The 24,042-nt window shown below is 39.0% G+C and overlaps 1 protein-coding gene across 3 annotated transcripts; it reads left to right on the top strand.

The window, feature by feature from the left end:
• The first annotated feature begins 7,286 nt into the window (after window positions 1-7,286).
• Window positions 7,287-22,473, top strand: LOC118806352 (calcitonin-1-like). Of its 3 annotated transcripts, none has more exons than XM_036567761.1 (5): window positions 7,287-7,401; window positions 9,905-9,993; window positions 14,819-14,947; window positions 21,064-21,245; window positions 22,174-22,473. In XM_036567761.1, exons 2-4 carry the CDS (start codon window positions 9,911-9,913, stop codon window positions 21,224-21,226), a joined length of 375 nt encoding a protein of 124 aa, XP_036423654.1. In that variant the 5' UTR covers window positions 7,287-7,401; window positions 9,905-9,910; the 3' UTR covers window positions 21,227-21,245; window positions 22,174-22,473. The 3 variants fall into 3 exon arrangements, with proteins under 3 accessions (XP_036423654.1, XP_036423655.1, XP_036423653.1); XM_036567762.1 differs by having other exon boundaries at window positions 21,067-21,245; XM_036567760.1 differs by lacking the exons at window positions 21,064-21,245; window positions 22,174-22,473 and adding an exon at window positions 17,324-17,514.
• The last annotated feature ends 1,569 nt before the right edge of the window (window positions 22,474-24,042 follow it).

A 24,042-nucleotide genomic window follows, 5' to 3' on the forward strand; every position in this document is an offset into this window, starting at 1 on the left:
GTGGCCCGACTGATTTTTGCTATCTGGGTAATGTTAACCAATCAGCATGCAGTAGCAGTAATGTTACTGTCCTGCTACCCAAAACCAGTTTGCTGTAGAAAAAGAAAATACACAGGTAAGTTTTCTTCGATTTTTAAATGGAAAACTAATTTTATCAGTGTTTAAGTGCGACTCTTTAAACATTTCCTCCCCATTGACTATAAATGAGCTAATGAAATAGAGACTGTATGATTTGCAGTAATTTTATCTTTACTGTTTTAATGTTTATGGCAGATGAGTTAGCCAGCTCGCTAACTGCGATTTTAGCTGGTTGGCTAACCACAGCTGCACAAAAGTCTCCCCACTGCTTCCAACCACGCAGTTATCTACACTTTTGTTTTTCACTGCAGATCAGTTTGCAGTTATTGGACAGAATTATATTCACTTTCATGTTTTTACTATTTATGGTAGATGAGTTAGCCAGCTTCCCTCCTGAAAAAAACACAGAAACCATTAAGTGTTTCTATTGGTTCCTGATGGTTTTGTAATGTGTTTTGGCTTTTTTTAATGGGTTGATATCACAGTGTAAAGGATCCTAATGGTGTAACAGGTGATCAGTGGCTGACTCTAAACGCATTTGATGGTTTCTTAATGGGATCTAAAGGTCTTCTACAGGGAACAAGTGGTCTCTATTGGAAACAATTAAGCCAATTCCCATTAGAAAGCAAAACCATTAATGGTCCTTTTTCAGCTGCATTGCTAACTGTAATGTTAGTTTGTTGGCTAACTACAGCTGCACACAAGTCACCCCACAGCCACCGAGTTATCTACAGATCAGTGTGGAGGACCGTACTCTCCTCAGTACATCATTTTGTGTTGTTACGGTCAGCGAGTTAGCTAGCTTGCTAACGGCACCGACATGGAGGATTTTTATGCTCCAGTCTTGGTCACATCCATTTCACAAGGCAATGTAAACTGGAAATATTTAGTGTATTCTGTGGCTTTCATATTTGCTAGCTACCTAAATACACGTGATGTTTGTGGCAGTTTGAGGCCGACCCAGCTGCATGATCTTAGCATGACTAGCGTTACATGATGGAATGATAAACCATTCAGCTGGAACGTCTCCACAGCTGCTACAGCAGGACTCAAATCACACAACCTGCTCTTTACTGGAGTTTTACAGCTGCATGGCTCCTTTAACATAATGCAGTCATTCGATATTGGATTGGCTGCAGTTGTTGCCCAATATTATGTTAAGTAAGTAAGCAAAGTAAATGACTCAGTCAGAGCTGGACGCAGGACTGACCTGAGCTACAGCAAAAGAGCTCACAATGACAGCCTGGATGAGGATTCTGCCCTGTAAGAAGCTTTTCCAGTGAAATGAGTGTGTGTGGCACAATGGACTGGTTTGGCTGTCAGTCTGCAGGGCTAAATGAATAAATGACTTCTGTAATCACTTCCACTGTAGGACAGTATGAAAGGTCAAGTGTCCATTGCCTGGAAGAAAAAATAAAGACAGGAAAAATCAAATCACGTTTATTGTCACATCACATTACACAGGTGTGAAGGTGAGTGAAAATATTAGGTGCCTAGCCCCCTTATAGTACTTAAATAAAAAAAAAGAAAAAAAGAAAAATATATACACATATACACAACATACACATTAATATACATCACTATTGCGCTATTTTCAATGTACAGTTGTACAGTAGTAAGTTATGAAACTATGAAATGGACTGTTGTACACATTTCCGTATGTGCAGTGAGTCTGAGGTAGATAATAAATGAGATGCAGGTACACAGGGGGTAGAATACTGATACAGAAATCTTCCAGATTATACAGGATATGGATATGTGTAAGTATAGATTTGCTGTATTGAAGGTGCAGTAAGATCAGAGTGAGTCTGTTTGAGGTGTGGATGAGGTGTGGATTGTCCATGGAGATCATCATGATGATGACTCAGAGGTGCAGTGACAGGCCTATACACCAGCACTAGTCAAGTCAAGTCAAGTCAAGTCAGCTTTATTGTCAATACTACAATATGTACAGGACATACAGAGTATTGAAATTGCATTACTCTCAGACCCCATGGTGTAGCAATAACATTAAATAGAAAGTAAACAGGAAAAGTGAATTTAAATAGACACTAAATAAACACTAAACACTAATCATAAAAATAAGCACAAATTTAAAATATATATATATATATATATATATATATATATATAAAATAAAATAAAATTTGAATAATAAATATATATGTATATATATAAATATAGATCTTGAAAATTAACACGAAGTGACATGAGGCACAACAGATTAAGATCTGTGGGTATAAATAGTGCAAATATTAACAGTAGTGCTATTGGAATGAGCTTATGGAGCAGTTAAAGTGATGAGTGCGTAACAGTCCCTGAGAAGGTCAGAGTTCAGTATTGGGGGAGTGGGGATCAGGAACCCGTGTATGGGTCCAAAACTCTGTGTGTGGGGGGGGCAGAAGGGGAGAGGGGGGGCAAAGTAGGGAGAGAGTTCAGCGTCCTGACAGCCTGGTGGATGAAGCTGTCCCCCAGTCTGCTGGCTGTTCAGCAGCCTGATGGCCCGGTGAAGAAACTGTCTCAGAACCGGCTGATTCTGGACTTTATGCTTCTGTACCTCCTCCCAGCTGTGAGAACAGACAGTGGCAGTTCATACATGAACAGCATTACAATGCAATGCAATTAAAGCTACAGATGTGTTTGTTTGTTTAGTCCTGCACCTCTTCGTCCCTCCTCATGTGTCCCTCCCCTGCTTGAGATGAGATACAAGATATACAGGATCATATTAAACAATACAAACAATATCGCTGGCCTATATACAGCGTTGAGCAAAATACTTAGAAAAAGTAGTGATGGCTGAATCCTGAATATTTTGTCCTAAATGTACTCAAATCAGTATATAGAAATGTAACATATTCAGAATACACATACATTAGAGTACTACATGGGAAAAACTCTGCTTTCATTTTTATTTAATCCACACTGTTATTCAGCGTTTTTAACTGTTCTGTTAATATGTTTCATGAAAAATTCAATACTCAAATAAATATAAAAATGATTATAAAATTCTCAAGATTAATTTGGCTCTCATTGCCTGGTTTAGTCCACTGCCCTGAGATTAATAACTGATCACATTGATTTATCAGTCTACTCAGGCTTTAGCAGAGCTCAGTAACGCTGAGATTAATAACCGATCACATTGATTTATCAGTCTACTCAGGCTTTAGCAGAGCTCAGTAACGCTGAGATTAATAACCGATCACATTGATTTATCAGTCTACTCAGGCTTTAGCAGAGCTCAGTAACGCTGAGATTAATAACCGATCACGTTGATTTATCAGTCTACTCAGGCTTTAGCAGAGCTCAGTAACACTGAGATTAATAACCGATCACATTGATTTATCAGTCTACTCAGTCTTTAGCAGAGCTCAGTAACACACTAACAAAAACAGCCTGTTTAATTAAGCAAATTAGAAATCAGTTATGGCTGTTTATGGTACCTAAAACCACAATAATGTCATAAGCTGACCTCAAGGGAAAGAAATAAAACAATAAAGGTGTTTGCTCTTAAAAAGATGGTTCTTCAAGGATTCTTTAGTTCTATATAGCACCAAAAAGGGTTCTTCTATTGTTACGATGTCAAGCTTGTATATAACAGAAGAACTCTTTTTGGTGCTTTCAAAAGGGTCCTGTATAGACCCATTGTCCATCCATCTGAAGAACTATTTTACCACGCAGCATGCACACGGTTCTTTGACTGTTCATGGTTCTAAACAGAAGCATTGTCTTTACTAAAGAACCCTTGGAGAACCGTCTTGTGTAAGAGCGCGGAAAGGTCATGGGGTCAGTGAGCATGTGACTTCGAGCTTGTCTCTGCGTGTTTATCTCCTCACAGCCCGGGCCGGGCCGAGTCGGGCTGGGATGAGCTCAAACGGATAGAATGACGTCAGTTCATGTGAACGAGTGAAGAACTATAGAACAACCTAAGAGCAAACACACTGCAGCTGAGTACACTGAGCTCACTCACTCACACCAACCACAGCGTCCGCAGCTGCACCAGACGCTGCTTTGCAGTGATTTAATGCCACTCACGTTATTCAGGAGCTCTAAATGGTTCATATATTGTGCTGTATTTTTACATTAACCCTCTGGATTCTGAGGTCATTCTTTTCTAGATTTGTTCATCTCTTCTTAAACTCTCCTCTAAAGTCTCTTCATATATCATGATCCTCATATGTTTCATATCTAAATGCTCCGTTATCTTCATCACTACTTTCCAAAACCGCTGCAGCAGCTTCAGCAGCTGTAAACTCTCTGCAGGCCGTTTTACATGAGTCTCCGATGTGGACTGAATGAAGAATGAAGGGTTTCCGGCGTGATGGTCAGTGCTTAGTGATTTCCTGAGTGTTCCATTGGTCAGTTTCACACAGAATGTAGACGGACACACCAATCCACCGGTTCCACACGGTGATAGGCAGATGGCGTGTATCTCAGCCCCTCTTCATAGGCTCATAACTCCGGATGTGAGTCTCATATGATCTCGTGATAAGATGGAATGGAAAGGGCGACTCTACAGATTCAGGAAGTGTTTGAACTGGATTTCTAGGAGCCTAGAGGGTTAAGAATAGTAACGCTTCACATGGACATGCTAAATTTATTTTTTTTTCATTTCAGTAGCTATTTTTATGTTTTTGTTCAGACTAGCAGTGAGAATTACAGCTCTGAACTTGTGACTGTGTTGAATATTTCAGGCTAAACTGTCTGCTGTGCTACTTTAGACCTTCTAATGTCAGTTTCTGAGCAGTTAATCATGACTTTTCTGTGAATATTGCAAAAAAAAACAAAAAAAAATCGCAAATGTTTATTTTCTGTGACGTTATTTTTGACGTCAAAGATGGAGAACAACACATTATCAAAGAGAATAAAAGCAAATTTGTTTGGTCTTGACTCTTCTGAAGACTTCAGTGATGTTGGGTGGTGGATCATTCTCAGCACTGCAGTAACACTGACGTGGTGGTGGTGTGTTAGTGTGTGTTGTGCTGGTCTGAGTGGATCAGACACAGCAGTGCTGCTGGAGTTTATAAACACCTCAGTGTTGCTGCCGGACTGAGAACAGTCCACCAACCGAAAACATCCAGCGAACAGCGTCCTGTGGGCAGCGTCCTGTGACCACTGATGAAGGACTAGAGGATGACCAACACAAACTGTGCAGCAGCAGATGAGCTATCGTCTCTGACTTTACATCTACAAGGTGGAACGACAAGGTAGGAGTGTCTAAAAGAGTGGACAGTGAGTGGACACAGTGTTTAAAAACTCCAGCAGCACTGCTGTGTCTGATCCACTCGCACCAGCACAACACACACTAACACACCACCACCACGTCAGTGTTACTGCAGTGCTGAGAATGACCCACCACCCAAATAGTACCTGCTCTGTGAGGGTCCATGGGGGTCCTGACCACTAAGGAACAGGGTAACAAAGTATGCAGAGAAACAGATGGACTACAGTCTGTAACTGTAGAACTACAGAGTGAAACTATACGGTCAGTGGAGCTGATAAAGTGGATGATGAGTGTATAATACTGTGATAAGAATTTTTCATGACACATGATATTTATTTTTTCAGACATCTGATCAGCTGGAAGAGAGAATAAAGATCCAGCAGAGCTACATTTAAAACATACTATCAAAAACTGAACACAGTGATTTTCATTCAGTATTTGTCACTAAATCCAGTTAAACTGACTAATGTTACCCTCTTTATAATGAAACATGCAGCTGGTCAGTTTCTACCAGCACTGACGATAAACACCATGTGATCAAAAAAGCGTACTGTACAGTATTATAACATAATTTATCATGATAACGATATATATTGTTATATGGCCCAGCCTTTGTTTAGATACAAGGATGTGGTTTTAACGTTAAGGCTGATTGGTGTACAGATACGAAAAATGACTTCATGCACATAAAAAACTGTTTTAAAACACCTTTTTTCTTCCTGCATTAAAAAATTACACACTATGTTAATAATGAATTTTAAATTCATATATTTCATCATGAAAACATTTATTTGCAGGTTTCTGTTTCTAAAATAAGGCACAGAGTGCTGTCGTCTCTTTTCTCTTATATCTTGAAAGATTACTCCTTAAATCTGTTTGTAATAACTAATTAATTACCTTTTTATTACCTTTTGGAGAATATAGTATGCCTTTTCATTAGAGGCGATGTTTTGTACTGCATATTTTGATACATTGAATTTGCAATTAAAGTTTAACTTTTAATAATAATAATAATATTAATAATATTAATAATAATCTTTATTTATAGATGACCTTTTAAACATTAAAAATGCAGCTATAAATGCTTCACAATACAAAGTAAAAACACCAGAGAAAGAAGAGAAAAAAAGATAATCAAAAATAAAATAAGTAATAAAAATGCAATAAATAAAAGCAATAGCAGAAAAGTGGATATATTAATAATAATTAAAATTAAAATGCACAAGATAAATGTATATCGCTGCTTTTGGAACAAAACCTCGTATCTCCATTTTTTTCAGTTTTTGACATAATTTGAAAATACCTGCTGTTCTTTACATTGTGTGTAAATTTCATGATAAACAAAAAGAAACGACCCAGAATGACTTGGAAAAAATTCTGGTTCCACTGACTCACATTAAAAGTACAGTATGTTTTTTCCTTCTCCTGTAAAGTTGTGATTTTGGAGATACGAGGTTTTGACAGTAAAAGTAATATTCCAGTAAACACATTTCCGTCTTCAGGATCGCTGCCTCACTCCCTCAGTCTGGGTTTAGTGCTGCTTGTTTCGCTGCTGTGCTCCTCTCTCCTCAGCAGGTGGCGCCTCACCAGCAAACTCTGCTCAGAAGTCCTTTAATGTCCATTTTCTCCATGCAGCCCTTCTGGAAGCCTGAGAGATGTTCATTACTCAGGACAGAGGCTGTCAGTGTCCCTCTCGGTGCTCGGATTAATCAGATTAGTGGAATCTAAATGCAGATCTGAGTGCAGATGCTGGAGATCAAACATCTGAAACTCTGATTTTCTGAATGGACTCTGCTGGCGGAGGAGTGACGTCATTGGCGGTCACAGACCTTATCACAGAGCGCACCAGAGGGGCGGCTGCCGATTGGCCGGCGGCTCCGTCTCCGGCGGCTGATTGGCCGACGGCGGATAATTAAACACCTACACAGTCAATAGCTGAAGCCCAGCGTATATAGGCTTCAGCACTACAGCTGCACTCAACAGGACCGAGAGCCGCTCTGCAGAACAGGAGAACAGGAGAACCGAAGAACAGAAGAACAGAACTCTGAGTTTGGGCTGATATTTACCCGTCTGTTTGTGCCGGAAGACTCCACGCTTCCACGGTAAGGACACACTTCTGACAGGTTCCTCTGACAGGCGGCAGATTCACAGTGAGGATGATTCACTTCAGAATTCACCTGGAGCTGAAACACAGAGCAGATCAGTAAACCGTAAAATAATAATCTGATTATTTTAACTCTGAAACAGCCAGAAACACATTAATATTCAGACTGAACTAAACTGTAAAAGACAGGAGAGCAGGATGGAACAGAGAGAGAGAGAGAGAGAGAGAGAGAGAGAGTGAGAGAGAAAGAGAGAGAGAGCAGGAAGAGAAAAGTGGGGGAGATATAGTAAGTGAGAGAGTGAACCAGAGAATGAAGAAAAAGAGCAAAAGAAAAGTGACAGAAAGAGTGAGAAAGAGAAAAAGAGTGTGAGAGGAAGGAGAAATATGAGAGAAAAGAGAAAGAGAAGAGAAAGCGTGGGAGACAGAGGTAAGTGAGGGAGAGAAGATAAAAAACAGAAAAAGAGCAAAAGAGCAAAAGAGAGATATATAGTGAGAAGAAAGAATGGAAGAAAAAGAGAAAGAAGGGGAGAGTGAAGAGAAATAGAGAAGTGAAAGGGAGTGATAAGAGAAAAAGAGATACAGAGAGAGAACAAAAAAGAAACAGTGGGAGATAAAGGTAAGGGAGAAAGAGACAAAAAGAGAGTGAGTGACAGAGAAAGAAGATAAAAATAGAGAACGAAATGAAAGAAAGAGAAACGAGAGAAAGTGAGAGAGAGCAAGAGAAATAAAGAGTGAGAAGAGAGAACAGAAGAAAAAGAAAAACAAGAGCAAGAGAGAGAAGAGAATAGAGTGAAAGAGAAAGAAGAGAAAGAGAGAGAGCCGAAAGAGAAAGCGTGGGAGAGCAAAAAAGAAAGATAAATGAGAGACTGAGAGAGAAAGAAAGAGAAGACAAGCGAGAGAGAGAAAAAGTGTGAGAAAGGAGAGAAAGAAAAGAGTGAGAGAGAAAGAAAATAAGTGAGAAGAGAGAATGGAAAAAAGAGAGAAAGAAGAGAGAGAAGAGAAATAAAGTGAGAAGAGATACACAAGAGAGAGAAAGAGTGAGAGAGAAAGAAGAGAAGAGAAAGAAAGATCAGAGACAAAGGAAGCGAGAAGGGAGAGAGCAAAAAAAAGTGTGGGAGAGAGAGAAAAGAGAGCGAGAGTGAGCAGGAAAAGAGTGGGAGATAGAGGTAGATGGGGAAGAATGAGCGAGAGAGAGAAAAAAACTGAAAAAGTAAGAGAGAAAGAGAAACGAGAGAGAAAGAGATGTAAACAGTGAGAAGAAAGAAAACGAAAAAGAGAAAAGGTCACGAAGGGTCATCAGAGTGGGAGAAAGCCGGGGGTCTTTAATGTACGGGGTCAGCCTGTCCCTCATCACACTGATGAAGAGGGCGTCTCTCTCTCTCTCTCTCTCTCTCTCTCTCTCTCTCTGTGTGTGTGTGTGTGTGTGTGTGTGTGTGTGTTTTCCTGTAACGCTTAATTTAATTTATACACACACACACTCACTCTCCATCAGCTCTGACACTCAGCTTTATGAGATAGATAGAGAGAGAGAGACAGATCATAGAGAGAGAGAGAAAAAAGAGAAAAGAGATAAAAAGAGACAGTAGAGAAAGAGAGACAGTGCAGAGGGAGACAGAGGGAGAGAGAGACAGAAAGACAGATAGAGAACAGAGAGAGTAGAGAGCTAGAGAGCGATAGAAAGAGGAATGAGCGAGAGAGAGAGAGAGAAATAAAGAGAAAGAAAAGTGTAAGAGAAGGATGAATGAGAGAGTGAGACAGAAGGAAAAGAAGTACTGAGAGAGTGAGGGAGACAGAAAGAGAAAGAGGAGGAAGAGAGAGATAAAGAAAGGGAGAGAAAGAGAAGAGAAAGAGAGCAGAGGGTGATAGAGAGTAGAGAGAGAGCAGAGAGCTAGAGAGAGAGATAGAAAGAAGGAGGAATATGAGAGATAGAAAGAAAGAGGAATATGAGAGAGAGATAGAAAGAAAGAAAGAAAGAAAGAAAGAAAGAAAGAAAGAAAAGTATGAGAGAAAGATGAATGAGAGAGATAGAAGGAGAAGAACTGAGAAAGAGAAGTGAGAGAAAAAGAGGAGTAAGAGAGAGAAGGAGGAGGAAGAGAGAGATTTAGAAAGAGAGAGAGAGAGAGAGAGAGAGAGAGAGAGAGAGATGTCTGGAGTTTTCTGTGAGAATTATGAAAGTCCTCATATGGAGAATGAAATTTATGAGAAATATAATTTGTTGTTATTTAAAACCTCCGTTTTCATTTTTGTATTTTTTCTGTCTCATTTTTAAAAATCCAGCTGTTTGTAACATTGTGTTAATATTTCATCACGACTGGACGAATAGAAACGATCTAGAATTACTAATAATTAATAATGAAAAACTCTTACATTAACATTCAATAAAGCTCTGAATGCTGTTCCTCTATTTTGGAGATGTTTTGTTCCGACAGCGATGTTTTCCTTTGTTTGTTTGTTTGTTTGTTTGTTTTTTTATTGCTGGCTAAAATGTGTTTCTGTTGTAGGGAATCATGTTCATGGTGAAAGTCTCCGCCCTCCTCGCCGCTTACTTCCTGCTCATCTCCCAAATGTACAGCTCCCACGCAGCACCCAGGTCAGAATTACTCCAGCAAACACTCACTAAACCAGTCAGGAACCCTCAGGGCGTTCTAGATACAACAGCTTCTGTGAAAATAAAAACACGTCTGTAATTTTTACTGCATGTTTATTTAATAAAGTCATCAAGCCTGTTTATTTAAACTCGGTAAGCATTGCAGTTATGCTTGTATTTCATTGTTCACATTTCGTTGAAAATAAAAGGGTTAAAATCTTAAACTGACCAACAGAAAATCATCCAATCAGGATTGTTCTCTCTGTGGTATCTAGGCAGATACAGCCGAGCTGCTCTCCCATTGGTTAGGACTTCAGGAGCTGGACTGAAGGCCTTATATATTAGATTAACTACCAACATAATCAGGAAGTGACAGAGGAATCAACCAATAACGCTCTGATTTACAATGAAGGGGTGAGAAAAAACATCACTCTAGTCCTTCTGGAGGTTCTAGATACTGTGAATACATAGTCATAGTCTAAGTCAGGAGCCGCAACCCAAACGTTAAGAAGAGCCATTTTGTCCTTTTAACAAAAATCAAACCACCTTGGGAGCCACAACATTTTATGACCATTCGATTGAAGTAACGTTTTACCATCATGGCTGTAAATGTGTCTCAGTCTGTGCTGATGTGCTAGTATAGGATAAAAATATAATATAAATGAAAACACAGACTCACTTTGCTCTGCTTTAATCTTTAGCTCAGCTACAGCTGCTTTTCTCGCATCTCCAGCAGGAAACTTTTCCACAAAAGAAGAACAGTTTCTTGTAAAATGTCTCCAACATTCGACTTTTTACGAGACTGAAGTCGTTTCTCATTCTCCAGCTTCTTGTTCAAATTTTTCTGTTCCACCTTAAATGGTGCCTGAGGCACCGAATGTAGCTGCTGCACCATTTAGGGTGGAATGAGAAAATTTGAACGAGAAGCTGGAGAATGAGAAACGACTTCAGCTTCACGACTTTTTAGTGTTTGAGTTTCTCACTGCAGATTAAACGTATCAGGAAACCAGCTGGAGTGATTATAAACACTAATAAGTCCATTCATCTCCAAATTATCGATGTTCATCTTAAATCTCTCTCTTTGCTGTTTCGTTAGCTACTAGCTAGGTGAGACTGTTGTCTGTGTTGCTATGGTGACCAGCAGTCGGCGCTGATCTTCAGGGTTAAAGAGTGAATTAGCAGTTCTACATTAACTCCAGAGTTTAAGACCATTTATTGTTAAACTGCATTTGTTAAACTATTTTACTGCAAAGGAGGATTAGAAAAGAGCTAGGATTAGGAAAGAGCTGCTTGTTGCCGAACCAGTGTTCCGGTTGGCTGTCAGGAATGTAAAACAGCGGCGGCAGCTCTACGTCAGGACTCTTTGCTGAAAGACTCACGGTGAAGGCCGTTACACACTGAATGCAATTTTTTCGTACAATTAAATTAAATTAAGCAAATTAATTTGAGCACATGTATGACCGTATCTTGTAGACCAAAGGCAATTTTTTAGACAGCAAAAAAGCACCATTATTTTAATCACCCTTTGTTTGATTTTTGCGACAAAAACTCACAGCTACCTCTGCTGTTGGCATGACAACAACCAAGATGACAGAGCAGCTATGCTCCAGCAAACAGAACTTTTCACAAAGGATCATCTCCAAAAGCAGCTCAAACCGAGTGAAATGTGGAAGAACTCAGTGTTTCAGCTTCTGAATGAAGTGATGAAGCTTTTCATGCTGCTCACTTTTCCTAAATGGACAGCAACTCATTGTCACCTGTCCTGCTGGGAGCAAAGAATCAGATCTTATTCACACTGAAAGACCTTCAGCTCCTGGATGAGGAGGAACTCCCCGTTCTCTTTTCACAGTGGAGCATCCTGCACAGCCACAGATATTGTTGTTATATATTCCGCCGATATATTTTTAAATATATATTTTGCACATAAAAAATGATATAAAAAACTTGAAATTACAAAAATCGTGTTGCATCCTGTGTGTAGTTTTGATGTGAAAAAATCACATCTGAATATTTTTAAATTTTCGTGTGTAACGGTCTTTAAGCTGATGCATACAAACTCAAATATATGTTAATGTCTTTTACAAGCTTCAAATCTCCAGTTTAATCTAAAAAACTGTCCATGTAAATTGCCGTTAGCCCAGCACTGACATACTACTAGAATCCCATAGGAGCGCTAGCAGAAATTAACATTATCAAATAGGTGTTTTGACTTTTATGGCCCAAACTGACAGTCTAGCTCTAATAATCATGGTTTAATTGTTCAATTATAACTGTCCAACTATAGGAAATGAAACAATAACGATTTACCTCTCAGATGTAATTTATTATAGCGGTTGGGAACTGACTGGACTTCTGCATGGATTTATTTTCTCAGATTATTACAGTCTATTGGGTTCAGAGGTTTTACTACAATCAGTGCTGTTCTCATTATCAAAGTTACATAAATGTTCATTGATGCTTTATTTACGTTTTATTTATTTACCTGATTTTAATTTATTGGTGACTGAAGTATGACAAAAATGACATTACATGATGAATAATCTAATCATAGACACATGCAGTGTCTAAAGTCATATCTGCAACTGCCAAAAAAGCTCAACAAGGAAACGCACGACAATAATGCTAATTTAGCTTTAGCGCCCCTGTGCAATTTTCTGTTCCGTTAGCACAAAGCTAGCAGTGTTGTATCACTTTTGATCCCTGAAACTCGTAACAGGCATTCAGGAACACTCTTTACACTGTACTGAACACTGCACTGAAAACCTGCCTCAGAATACTGAGGAAGCTGTTAGCCTGTTAGCTATCTCGCTAAAACAATAACAATCTCTGTACTAGCCACTTTTAGCGCAAGCAGTGTGTTCACACTGGGGAATGAAGTGAGATTAGACGAGAATGAGACGTCTTTGTATTTTAATAACTGATATTATTTGTTTGCTTTTTATTTTATGCAGGACAACATATTAAAATGTTATGAACTGGTTTGTTATAATAATTTTAGCTTGCTAGCGTACGCTAACTGCCATTAAATACAAGTTATTCATTTTTCAGCGTCAGGAAAAAAAAACCAAAACATATTTAACAGAAAATGACTCAGCAGCTGAATCTACTCTCAGCTGTGTGAGTCAGTGAGTCAGTGAGTCACTCTGTACCTTTATTTCAGCTTCCATTCTGTTCAGGAGTCTCACTTTCAGCTCCTCAAAGAATCTGCACACCTCCAAAGTTCAGTCTTAGAAGCTGGTTGATGATTTTCTGAAGTAATCAAACCCATTCAGTGGTGTTGAGGTCTGGACTCTGGGGTGGTCAGTCCATTGTTCAGCTTCTTTGTTTGATGTGTCCGTCTCCTTTTCTCAGTGAGGTTCTTCTTGACAGCTACACATCCTTTCAGACCCACAGCGCTGAGTCGTCTTCTCACAGTGGAAGGATGGACAGAAACACCTGTGGATGTTTTCAGATCTGAAGCAGGAGGGCATTCTTTAAAAAGAGGGTTCTTCAAGGGTTCTTTAGGGAAGACATAGAACACATGAGCACTCAAAGAACCACTTGCATGATGAAATGGTTCTCCAGATTGACAGAGAATGTGTTGTATATGGTTCTATGCAACACCATAAAGGGTTCTGCTATCATTACGATGCCAGGTTTGTATACAACTGGAGAACGCTGTTTGGTGCTATATAGATCCACTGTCAAAAAGGTTCTATATAAAACCATGGATGTTCAAAGAACCACCTGCATGCTTAATTGGCTCTTTGCACGGTGAAATGGTTCTTCAGATTGATGGAGAATGTGTTGTATACAGTTTTAAAAAGGTTTCTATACAGCACCATAAACGGTTCTGCTATTGGTACGATGTCAAGCTTGAAACAAAAGAAGAATCCTTTTTGGTGCTATATAGAACCATTTTCACAAAGGTTCTATATAGAACCGTATACAACACATGCGCCGTCAAGCTGAAGAATAATTTCACCATGAAAAGAACCCTTTAATCATGCAAATGGTTCTTTGAGTGTTCATGGTTCTATATAGAACGACTGTCTTTGCTAAAGAACCCTTGAAGAACCATCTTTTATAAGAGTGAACATTAAAGTAAGAATGTTTTTTTCTTCTTATTTTAAATTTCATTATCTCAGAGATGTGAGGTTACGCTGAGGTTTATATATTCAGCATTGTGATGATCTGTAGTACAGAGGTCTGAGTGTGTGTGTGTGTGTGTGAGAGAGAGAGAGAGTGTGTGTGTGTGTGGAGAGAGAGAGTGTGTGTGTGTGAGAGAGAGAGTGTGCATGTGTGTGTGTGTGTGAGAGAGAGAGAGAGAGAGTGTGTGTGTGTGTGAGAGAGAGAGAGTGTGTGTGTGTGTGAGAGAGAGAGTGTGCATGTGTGTGTGTGTGTGAGAGAGAGAGAGAGAGTGTGTGTGAGAGAGAGAGAGAGTGTGTGTGTGAGAGAGAGAGAGAGTGTGTGTATGTGTGTGTGTGTGTGTGTGAGTGTGTGTGTGTGTGTGTGTGTGTGTGAGTGTGTGTGTGTGTGTGTAGGTGAGTGTGTGTGTGTGTGTGTGTGTGTGTGTGTGTGTGTGTGTGCGTGTGTGTGTGTGTGTGTGTGTGTGTGCTGTTACAGTAATTGAGTCAGTTGTAAGTGTGCAGTTGGCTGGAGTTCAGCCGCTCAGATCAGCTCCTCTTAGCAGACTGTTCTGATCTTGGCTCGGATCCGTCAGTCGGCCGTAAGAGTTTCAGTTCTGCTGGAGTTCTTAAAGTCCAGCCGATGGGTCAGTTTCCTGGTCAGGGATTCAGTCTGTTCTGAATGGAGGGTCTCTGTTCAGACTGTGTGTGTTCTCCTGCAGATCTGCTGGAGACTCTGCGACAGACACAGTGGTGCTCAGCGATTACGAAGCTCGACAGTTAATAAACGCAATCATTAAAGAGTTTGTGCAGATGACGGCGGAGGAAGTGGAGCAGAACGATGGGAACAGGTACACAGCCAGTCTGGCCTTCCCACTTCGGCTCTTTCTCTTTTCGATTCGTTCTGATTTTTGGTTATTTCTCTTTCTTATTTACTTTTGTTTTATTCATTTTGATGTTTGGCCCTTTTTGATCTATCATTTTCAGCTGTTTCTGATTTTTCGTTCTCTCTCATGATGTTTGTTTCTTTTTTCCTTTTTATATGTTTTATTTTCTTTTTGATTTTTTTTCCGGATGTTTGGTTGTTTCTGATTTTCTGAACTTTTGATTTTTGTTTTTTTTTGGTTCTTTTTTTTTCTTGTTTTCTTTATTTTGTTATTATTTTTTCTTTTGATCTCTCATTTTTGATTCCTTCTCATTTTTGGTTCTTTCTGATTTTTGGGTCGTTCTTGTTTTTGTTTTATCTTTATTTTTGTTTTTTTTCTGATGTTTATTTTTTGATCTCTCGTTTTTGGCTCTTTCTGATTTCTGATTTTTGTTTTTTGTTGTTTTTTTCAGATTTTTGGTTCTTTATGATTTATTATTTTTTCTGATTTCTGATTTTTGGCGCTTTCTAATTTTTGCTTCTTTCTGATTTTTGATCATTTTTTTCTGATTTTTTTTTTGCTTCATTCTAATTTTCAATTCTTTCTGACTTTCTTATTTGATAAATTCTTTCTGATTTCTACCCAACAGTCTATTTTATGCTCTTGCATTACCCAAGGTTAAATTTGACCCATCTAAATATCAAGCGTAATTTGTCTTAGAGCACAGAGAACGTGTTCCACCATGTCTGATAAACACAAAAACCTACAGTTTAATCTACTCTAAGCACAGTCAGAATTGCAGTGACGCCTGTGGGAATTAGAGCAGTGAGGTATGTGATTTAAACAGCGCTTTATAACATGGTCCCAGTAGAAACACATTTCAGTTCTAATAACCTCCATTAAAGGATCCCAGTCTCTCTGCATGAGTGAGTTTTACTTTCTTTAGTTATGGAATGTAAACAATAAGCTTTCTGCTTGCCACAGAGTTTGAAGGGAATGCCAGGAAAGGCGACTAAAGCATGAAAACCTCCTATCAGACGGAATGACTGCATGATAACCTCAGTGCTCTGGTTGTGTGGGAACTAATGCTGGAGAAGAGCATGTTATTCACCCTCAGCATGCTGTGTATGATCTACAGGACTGAATGAATGCAGAGACTTCAACCCCTTAAACTGCAGACTCATTATTCACTTACAATAATCCCATAATGAGAAATATGACATACATTCACGAGATTTAAGATGCTTTAACCTCTGAAAATTTTTCAGTGTTCTAAGTTAAAAAAAGGATTTCCACTGATTTTTTCAAAATTCTACCATAATTGTGTGTGAGATGTAATCAGAGAGATTCAGAGCGGTTTGGTGTGAAATGGTTCAGATGTCTTTATAGTGGTGATGATAGGAACCAGGGGTCGCCATGACTACAACACAAATATAGACATTTTATTTACTATCCAGAACCACCAGTGAACCTACATGAGTCTTCTGAGTTTATATGGAATGTTGATGATGGAAAATAGTGGAAAATCTGAAATAATAAGTTTTCTTTGGGGACTATTTTGCCTCAAAGCACTCTGCATGTATCCCTCCACCATGAATGGAGTTTAAGTTCTCTAAACTATCATAAAACAGTGTCTCAGTCATCAGGCAGTGAATTCATAACCATTTACTGTAGGAACTTTCTGTGAGGGAGCTTTTAGAGGTGGACGTCTGGTTCCTGTCACATCTGGTTTACGTCTGAAGAAATTTTTAAAAATCAGTGGAATTCCCCTTTAATTAGTTATTAAAGTGAGGAAAAGAATGAAAGACTTAAGCTTTGCTTTCTATTGTACCATCTACTGTACACAATGATGTCATTATGGAGAGTTTAAGGGGTTAAATGCATGTAGACAGAAAAGAGTGTACGAGTGAGAAAGAGAGAGAGAGAGTGAGAGAGAGAGAGAGAGAGAGAGCTACAATCTTAAAAAAGATGGTCCTTCTAGGGTTCTTTAGAAAAATAGGTTCTATATAGAACTCAAAGAACCCTTTGCATGATTAAATTGTCCTTTGCATGGTGAAATGGTTCCTCACGTTGATGGAGAATGTGCTGTATATGGTCCTGTGTAGCACCAAAAAGCGTAGTTCTGTTGTAGCAGAACACATTTATATATTACTTCTATATAGAACCATATACAACACATTTCCCATCAATGTGAAGAACCGTTTCACCATGCAAAGAACCATTTAAGCATACAAAGGATATAGAAGCATTTTCTTTACTAGAGAACCCTTGGAGAACCGTGTTGTGTAAGAGTGCGGAGAGGGCATGGGGTCAGTGTGCATGTGACTTTGAGCTTGTCTCTGCATGTTTATCTCCTCACAGCCCGGGCCGAACTCTAACCAAACGCTGCTCCAGTCTCAGCACCTGTGTGCTCGGGAAGCTCTCGCAGGAACTGCACAAGTTACAGACTTTCCCACGGACAGACGTGGGCGCGGGCACCCCGGGCAAGAAACGCAGCCTGCCTGGCCCCGAGCGCCATGCCAGCTATGGAGACGCATTCGATGCCATCTAACCCCCCCGTCCCCCTGTCCCCCTCCCACCTCCCCCTTTATTATCCCCCGATCGCGTTTGCATGTGGATTCTGCCTGCTTGACTGACCTTCCAGAAACGGCCGCGACATCTTCCCTCTTATTTTCATTCAGTTCTCTCTGTTCAGTCCCTTTTAGCCGAGAATGAACTGCTACTTTTCAGTACTGAATTCGATCCGTTCTAAATAACATCCAATAACAACAACAGGAGAATACGTTCAGTTAAAGATCCGTTTGGAAAGTGCACGTTTCCAAAAACTTAGCAGGAAAACAGGCACCATGACAATCACTCCGGAATGATGTCACTATCAGGGCAGTTACCTGTGTTTTTAGTTTAATAAACATATTTTTGTATCAGGAAGCTGCTTTTCCTTCATCACTGAACTCTCAAACTTCACACTAATGTCTTCTTTTACAGTCCTCTAAGTTCTATCTATTAACAAACTTCAAAGTACTAGATAATTAGGGTTCAAACTCTGGCGGAGGTCTTGAGGGTCTTATGGAGCTCATGGTGTAGAGTCTGAGCCGTATAGTGACAAATACTATATGATTTTTCCCTCACATTTAAAAAAGATGGTTCTTCAAGGGTTCTTTAGTAATCCAGGACTATGACCACTCAAAGAACGCTTTACATGTTTAAAGGGTTTTTGCATCATGAAATGGTTCTTCAGATTGGGGTATAATGTGTTGTATATGGTTCTCTATAGCACCAAAAAAGGTTCTTTCATTATTATAAGCTTGTATTGTAATAATAGCAGAACCCTTTTGGTGCTATATAGAACCCTTTTCAAAAAAGTTCTATATAGAACCATCACTCTAAATAGCCATTTCACCATGCAAAGAACCCTTTCATCCTCTTTCATGGTTCTGTACAGAACCATTTTCTTTGCAAAATAACCCTTGAAGAACCATCTTTTTTAAGAGTGCAGCATTTTTTACAGCTATTACCACATTTTTAAAAAAAGATAGTTCTTCAAGGGTTCTTCAGTGAAGCAAAATGGTTCTATATAGAACCATGAACACTCAAAAAAATATTTGCACACTTAAATGGTTCTCTGCATGGTGAAATGGTTCAACAGATTGATGGAGAATGTGTCGTATATGGTTCTATATAGAATCTTTTAGAAAAGGGTTGTATATAGTACCAAAAAGGGTTCTTATATTGTGACAAGCTTGACATCATAGCAATTGAAGAACCCTTCTTGATGCTATAGAACCACATTCTCTATCAATCTGAAGAACAATTTCACAAATACAATAAAATACAAAGCTATATAGACAATAAACAGTCGTATGCAAAAGCGCAAACAACCCCAGTCAAATTCCATGTTTTTTTGATTTTTAATTGTGAAATTGACATATAATATAATAACACATGCCGTTTTTTCTGCATTTTAATGCACAAATTTTTTATTATTATTATTTAGGTTAAAAAAATACAAATGAAATATAAAATGCGCCATAACTTTTGCACAGATCACCTTTTATGTTTTATTGTTCCCAGTATGTTAAATTCAGTAAATAAGCAGTAATTGTTCATTAATATGTCCAGCAGTGTGTCTCTGTAGAGGACGTGAGAGTCATTCAGAGAATTAAGAACACTGTGGAATCTGACCGGGGGTGCCAAAACTTTTGCAAACGTCCGTACATACCATATAAGACTCTTTGTACGTTGTTTGTGTACATTTTTTCACATCATGTAGATGCCTGGAACCTTTTACCTACAGTATTTACACAGCTTGTACTCCACACTCACTAGTTAATATCTAGAACCCATGGACAAGTTGGGGGTGCTGAAACTCTAAGCAGCATATCTGTGATGTACACAGTGATGTCACACTAAAGGATCTGCTTTTTTACAGTGTGGGTTCCTGCAGTCCCCCCTCAGCGCTCCCACCTCCCGCGTCCCTGAGAGAACCTGTGTGGTGTGTTTCGGTGTAATTCAGGCTGTGTTCAGACTGCAGGCGAATCAGGTTTCTTTCTCAAATCAGATCTTTTGAGTCGACTGTCCGCCCTGTTATCTGTAACTGATCAGATCAGACTTTGAGTGTCCAGACATCACCAGTCTGCATGAGTCGCCGTGGTAATGATGTAGGCGTCAGTAACTGTAGCTATGCTGGTGACGCGGATTTCAAACGCAGATGCAGGAGAGATGGAGGAGCATCATCTCGCCCTCCAAACTCTTCAGAATTCTTCAGAAAGCTCTTCTTGAATCCCAGCACTTCGTCACTCTGGATTTGGCATTGTCATTGCGAGTGACGCAAAAGACACTTTGAAATCCGAGACGCATCTGTAAAAATCCGTGGAGTGACGTGATTTGGATCCGATTTGCAAAAAAAAAGTTTTTTTGCTCTCCAGTCTGTCAAAAATCAATGTGGATAAATCTGGATTCGCAAAAAACCGAATTTGAGCTGGCAGTCTGAACACGGCCTTAGTCAGAGCTTTTACTCATCATCTTACCCAAAACAATTATCTAGTACTTTGGAGTTTGTACCACTTTCCTGGTTCATACGTAGCTGTTAAAGGACTGTAAAAGAAAACATCTTTTTTCATCACAACCAATCCTGATCCTCCTTCACTGAGGACCCACAAACACAAACACACCCACTCAAACTGCTGATAGAGTCCCTCATAAACACACCAGTAAGAGCCTGATATGAGCAGGTAAGATAATAATAACTGCACTGAATATCGCAGAAAACTGCAGTTTTTATATATATATATATATATATATATATATATATATATATGTATTTGTGTATATTTAATTGTTTGTGTTTGTGTGTTTACTGTGTGTTTGTTTTCATAGTTTTTCAGTACAATTATCCAGACTGTAGTAAAAGCAGAGAAGATCAGGACTAACTTAATTGTAATGTGTTTTTTTTGTTTTATAAAAGCTTCATGTTCCCAGATAGCAGACAGTCCTGGGCCGAATCTGGCTTTCCTATGTGAGCGACTACCGGTGCCGATGTTATGACTATGCGACTATGCGGGCCAAATGCTGTACAGCTTCATACGGTTTTGGCTTGTGTTTATATTTGTGGGCCAATTCTAACATGAAGGTTGTGGACCAACAATGTAGTTGGGCCACATTTGGACCAGATCCATTAGTTCTACTCACTTGTCTGTGGGTCAGATCTGGGCCAAGGACCCAGCTGTGTACTGGGCCAGAACAAAGGCAAGGATGTGGCCCACAAGTGGGCCAGACAAAGTTTGCTATCTGGGTTTCATTTTAAAAGCAAAAGTATTTCTTTTAAGTTCCTGAGGTTAAAATTAGGGTTAGAAATTTCTTATTATATTTAGATACATATACATGACTATATATAGATTACATATAGACACATACATACATTATTATTACACACAGGTACTTAAACATGTGGGTATTAGTACATGTAGATATGTACATATTTAATACAGATACTGTGTATGTATGACCAAGGTCCTGTGTGTATGTTTCAGTGTGTGTGTTTGTTTGTTTGTTTGTGTGTTTGTGTGATTACTGGGGTAAAACTGTGTGTGTTTTTTCTGAAGCAGTGTCTCGGTGCAGAAGCGGGCGTGTAACACAGCGACGTGTGTAACCCACCGACTGGCCGATTTTCTGAGCCGTTCGGGTGGGATGGGCAGCAGCAGCTTCGTTCCCACCAATGTAGGCTCCAAGGCTTTCGGCCGCCGCCGGAGAACAGGCAGCATGTGAGAATTACTGCAGGACCAGGGTGAATACACACACATACACACACACACACACACACACACACACACACACACACACACACACACACACACACACACACACACACACATAAACACACACACACACACACACACACACACACACACACACACACACACACACACAAACACACAGTAAATGTCCCTACGCCAACACTTATCTACACTTTTATTAACCCTTATGGAGCATAATTTCTGTCATTTCACTCAAATGTAATTACATAATTACATATTTAATTGCATAGTTAATTATGCAAATATATGCATTTATAGACAGATTCAGGTCAGTGCTGGAGTCAAAAAAATGACAAAAACAGGAAAAATGTTAAGGACTGTTTTTCTTTCGACAAAAAAGATTTCATACATATAAATAAATTTCAAATTCAAATCATAATAAAATATCTCCTCTTCTACTTTCAGTCACAAATATCAAAGATTGACAGTATAGAATCTGCAACAGTAATAATTGTGGAGTGATTTTAATCCAGTATGAATCTGCAGTGTGTAGTTTTACAGTCTACAGTAATAATTGTGGAGTGATTTTAATCCAGTATGAATCTGCAGTGTGTGTAGTTTTACAGTCTACAGTAATAATTGTGGAGAGATTTTAATCCAGTATGAATCTGCAGTGTGTGTAGTTTTACAGTAATAATTGTGGAGCGATTTTAATCCAGTATGAATCTGCAGTGTGTGTAGTTTTACAGTAATAATTGTGGAGAGATTTTAATCCAGTATGAATCTGCAGCGTTTGTAGTCTTCGAACGCGGCTCAGCCAATCAGATTTTGAAAATGGAACCGTTTCATAATGGGAGCTTTAGACCAGAACTACAGTATCTAAGCCCTTTAATGCTGAAATGTCTTAAAGCAGGTTTTTAGTTTTCATTTCCTAACTTGTGTAAATTTCTGTTTCAGAGGGTCCCCCCGGCCAGCGCTGCGTTACATCTACAACAACAACCGCAACAAACAACAATAGCAACAACAAACAGGCCCCGCCCCCTTCCCTTTGAACTCCAGTGTGTGTGAATCGCCCCACTGCTTCAGTCTGTGGCTTCTGGCAAACAGATCTCACGTTGACGGATCTCGCTAGGAATAATCAGCCGTATACAAAACAGGAATTTGATTTTTATATGAAAACAGTTTGAAATAAAAAGAAAAAAGCAGTTTGTTTGTTTGTTTATCCTTTCTTTTGATGATGAACGTGTGCTTTTTTACTCTTTAGATGCAGCACTGAGCTGAACTTCATCAGCTTCATTACTTCTGGATCGTTTTCATGACTGTGTGGTGCATCTAAAATGTAAAATAGTATACGAGGATATGATATATAAACATTGTAATAACTGTGAATTAAAGCAAGATTAAAATGTATTTTAGATACATTTGGATGGGAGTATTTCTGTTCTTTTTTATAGAAAAGTTGCTGAAATAATACTACCTTCAGTGTTTGGGTACTAATTAGTTACATATGATTGATTTAGGCTACGCTACCCTGCTCTGGTGTTTGTTTATTCGCAGAAACACAAAGCAGCAGTGATAAAAATAAGTGTTCATATTATCATCACTGATGAAGAAATTCAGGACCTTGAATGGCCGAAGTTTTCTTCCACACTTTCATAATCTAAGAACGGCTCAGCCAGTTTGAGCTGAAGTCCCTGTAGTTGCTGAATAATAAGTCTTAGTGTGTAATAAACCTGGTTAAAACAAGGGGTTAAAATCATGACTGAGACTGAAAACACAGACAGAGTCACTACAAACCTGTACACTACAGTAAACACACCAACTAAAAGGACAATAAAGATCAAAAATGTTATTTTTAGGTAATTCATTAATATCTTTCCTGAGTCTCTTTAGTTTAAACAGACTGTCCACTATGATTTTCTCCTCCTCACATGCCAACTCGCACAAGGAGCTGGAATCACACGACCACCGTCATTCATAAATTATGGTTCTCCAAGGGTTCTGTGGTAAAGGGAATGGTTAAATGTCCAGGGCCCGTAGTTTTACTACACACTTCTCCTAAGACTGGCTCGACCAGTTTGCATTGAAGTCTAACAGGTCTGTGACTTTAAGGGGTTACGATGACGTTAATTGAATTAAACCATTTTTAATGTACTTTAAGTAATATTGTTGAAAGAAGGTAATTATCCAAAGTGTTTAATCAGCCGAAGTCATTCAAGTTAAATAAAAGACAATGAACTGCTGCTGTCGGAAGAAAACCTTCTCCATTTTTGTCGTTTTTCAGTTTTTGACATAATTTGAAAATGCCTGTGACCCTTTACATTGTGTGTAAATTTCACGATGAATGGACCAAAAGAAACGATCGATCATTGGACTTACATTAAAAGTAAAGTATGTTTTCCCTTCTCCTGTGAAGTTATCATTTTGGTGACATGAGGTTTGTTCAGCCTCCTCCACCCGCTCTCACGAGACACACCCTCATATAATACTCAATAAACTAAGCCTGTTATGCTTAGAGGGCCCCTCTGATCTGAGTGAGGGGGACGTTTCTAATGACTTTTACTATTCAAAGATTTAATTGGCTCCTGGCTTCATTTATTTGTATATTAGGCTCATCTTTCCCTTGTTTCACTCATTATTTCTGTGTTGTCTTTCCTCATACACGCTTAAAAAAGAGGTTCTTTAGTAAAGAGAGTGGTTCCATATAGAACCATGAACACCCAAAAAACAAATGATTAAATGGTTCTTTGCATGGTGAAACGGTTCTTCAGACTGATGGAGAATGTGTTCTATATGGATTAATATATGCTACTATTTTGAAAACCA

This window comes from Colossoma macropomum, unplaced genomic scaffold, assembly GCF_904425465.1.
Source record: "Colossoma macropomum unplaced genomic scaffold, Colossoma_macropomum, whole genome shotgun sequence".
Taxonomy (NCBI): Eukaryota; Metazoa; Chordata; class Actinopteri; order Characiformes; family Serrasalmidae; genus Colossoma; species Colossoma macropomum.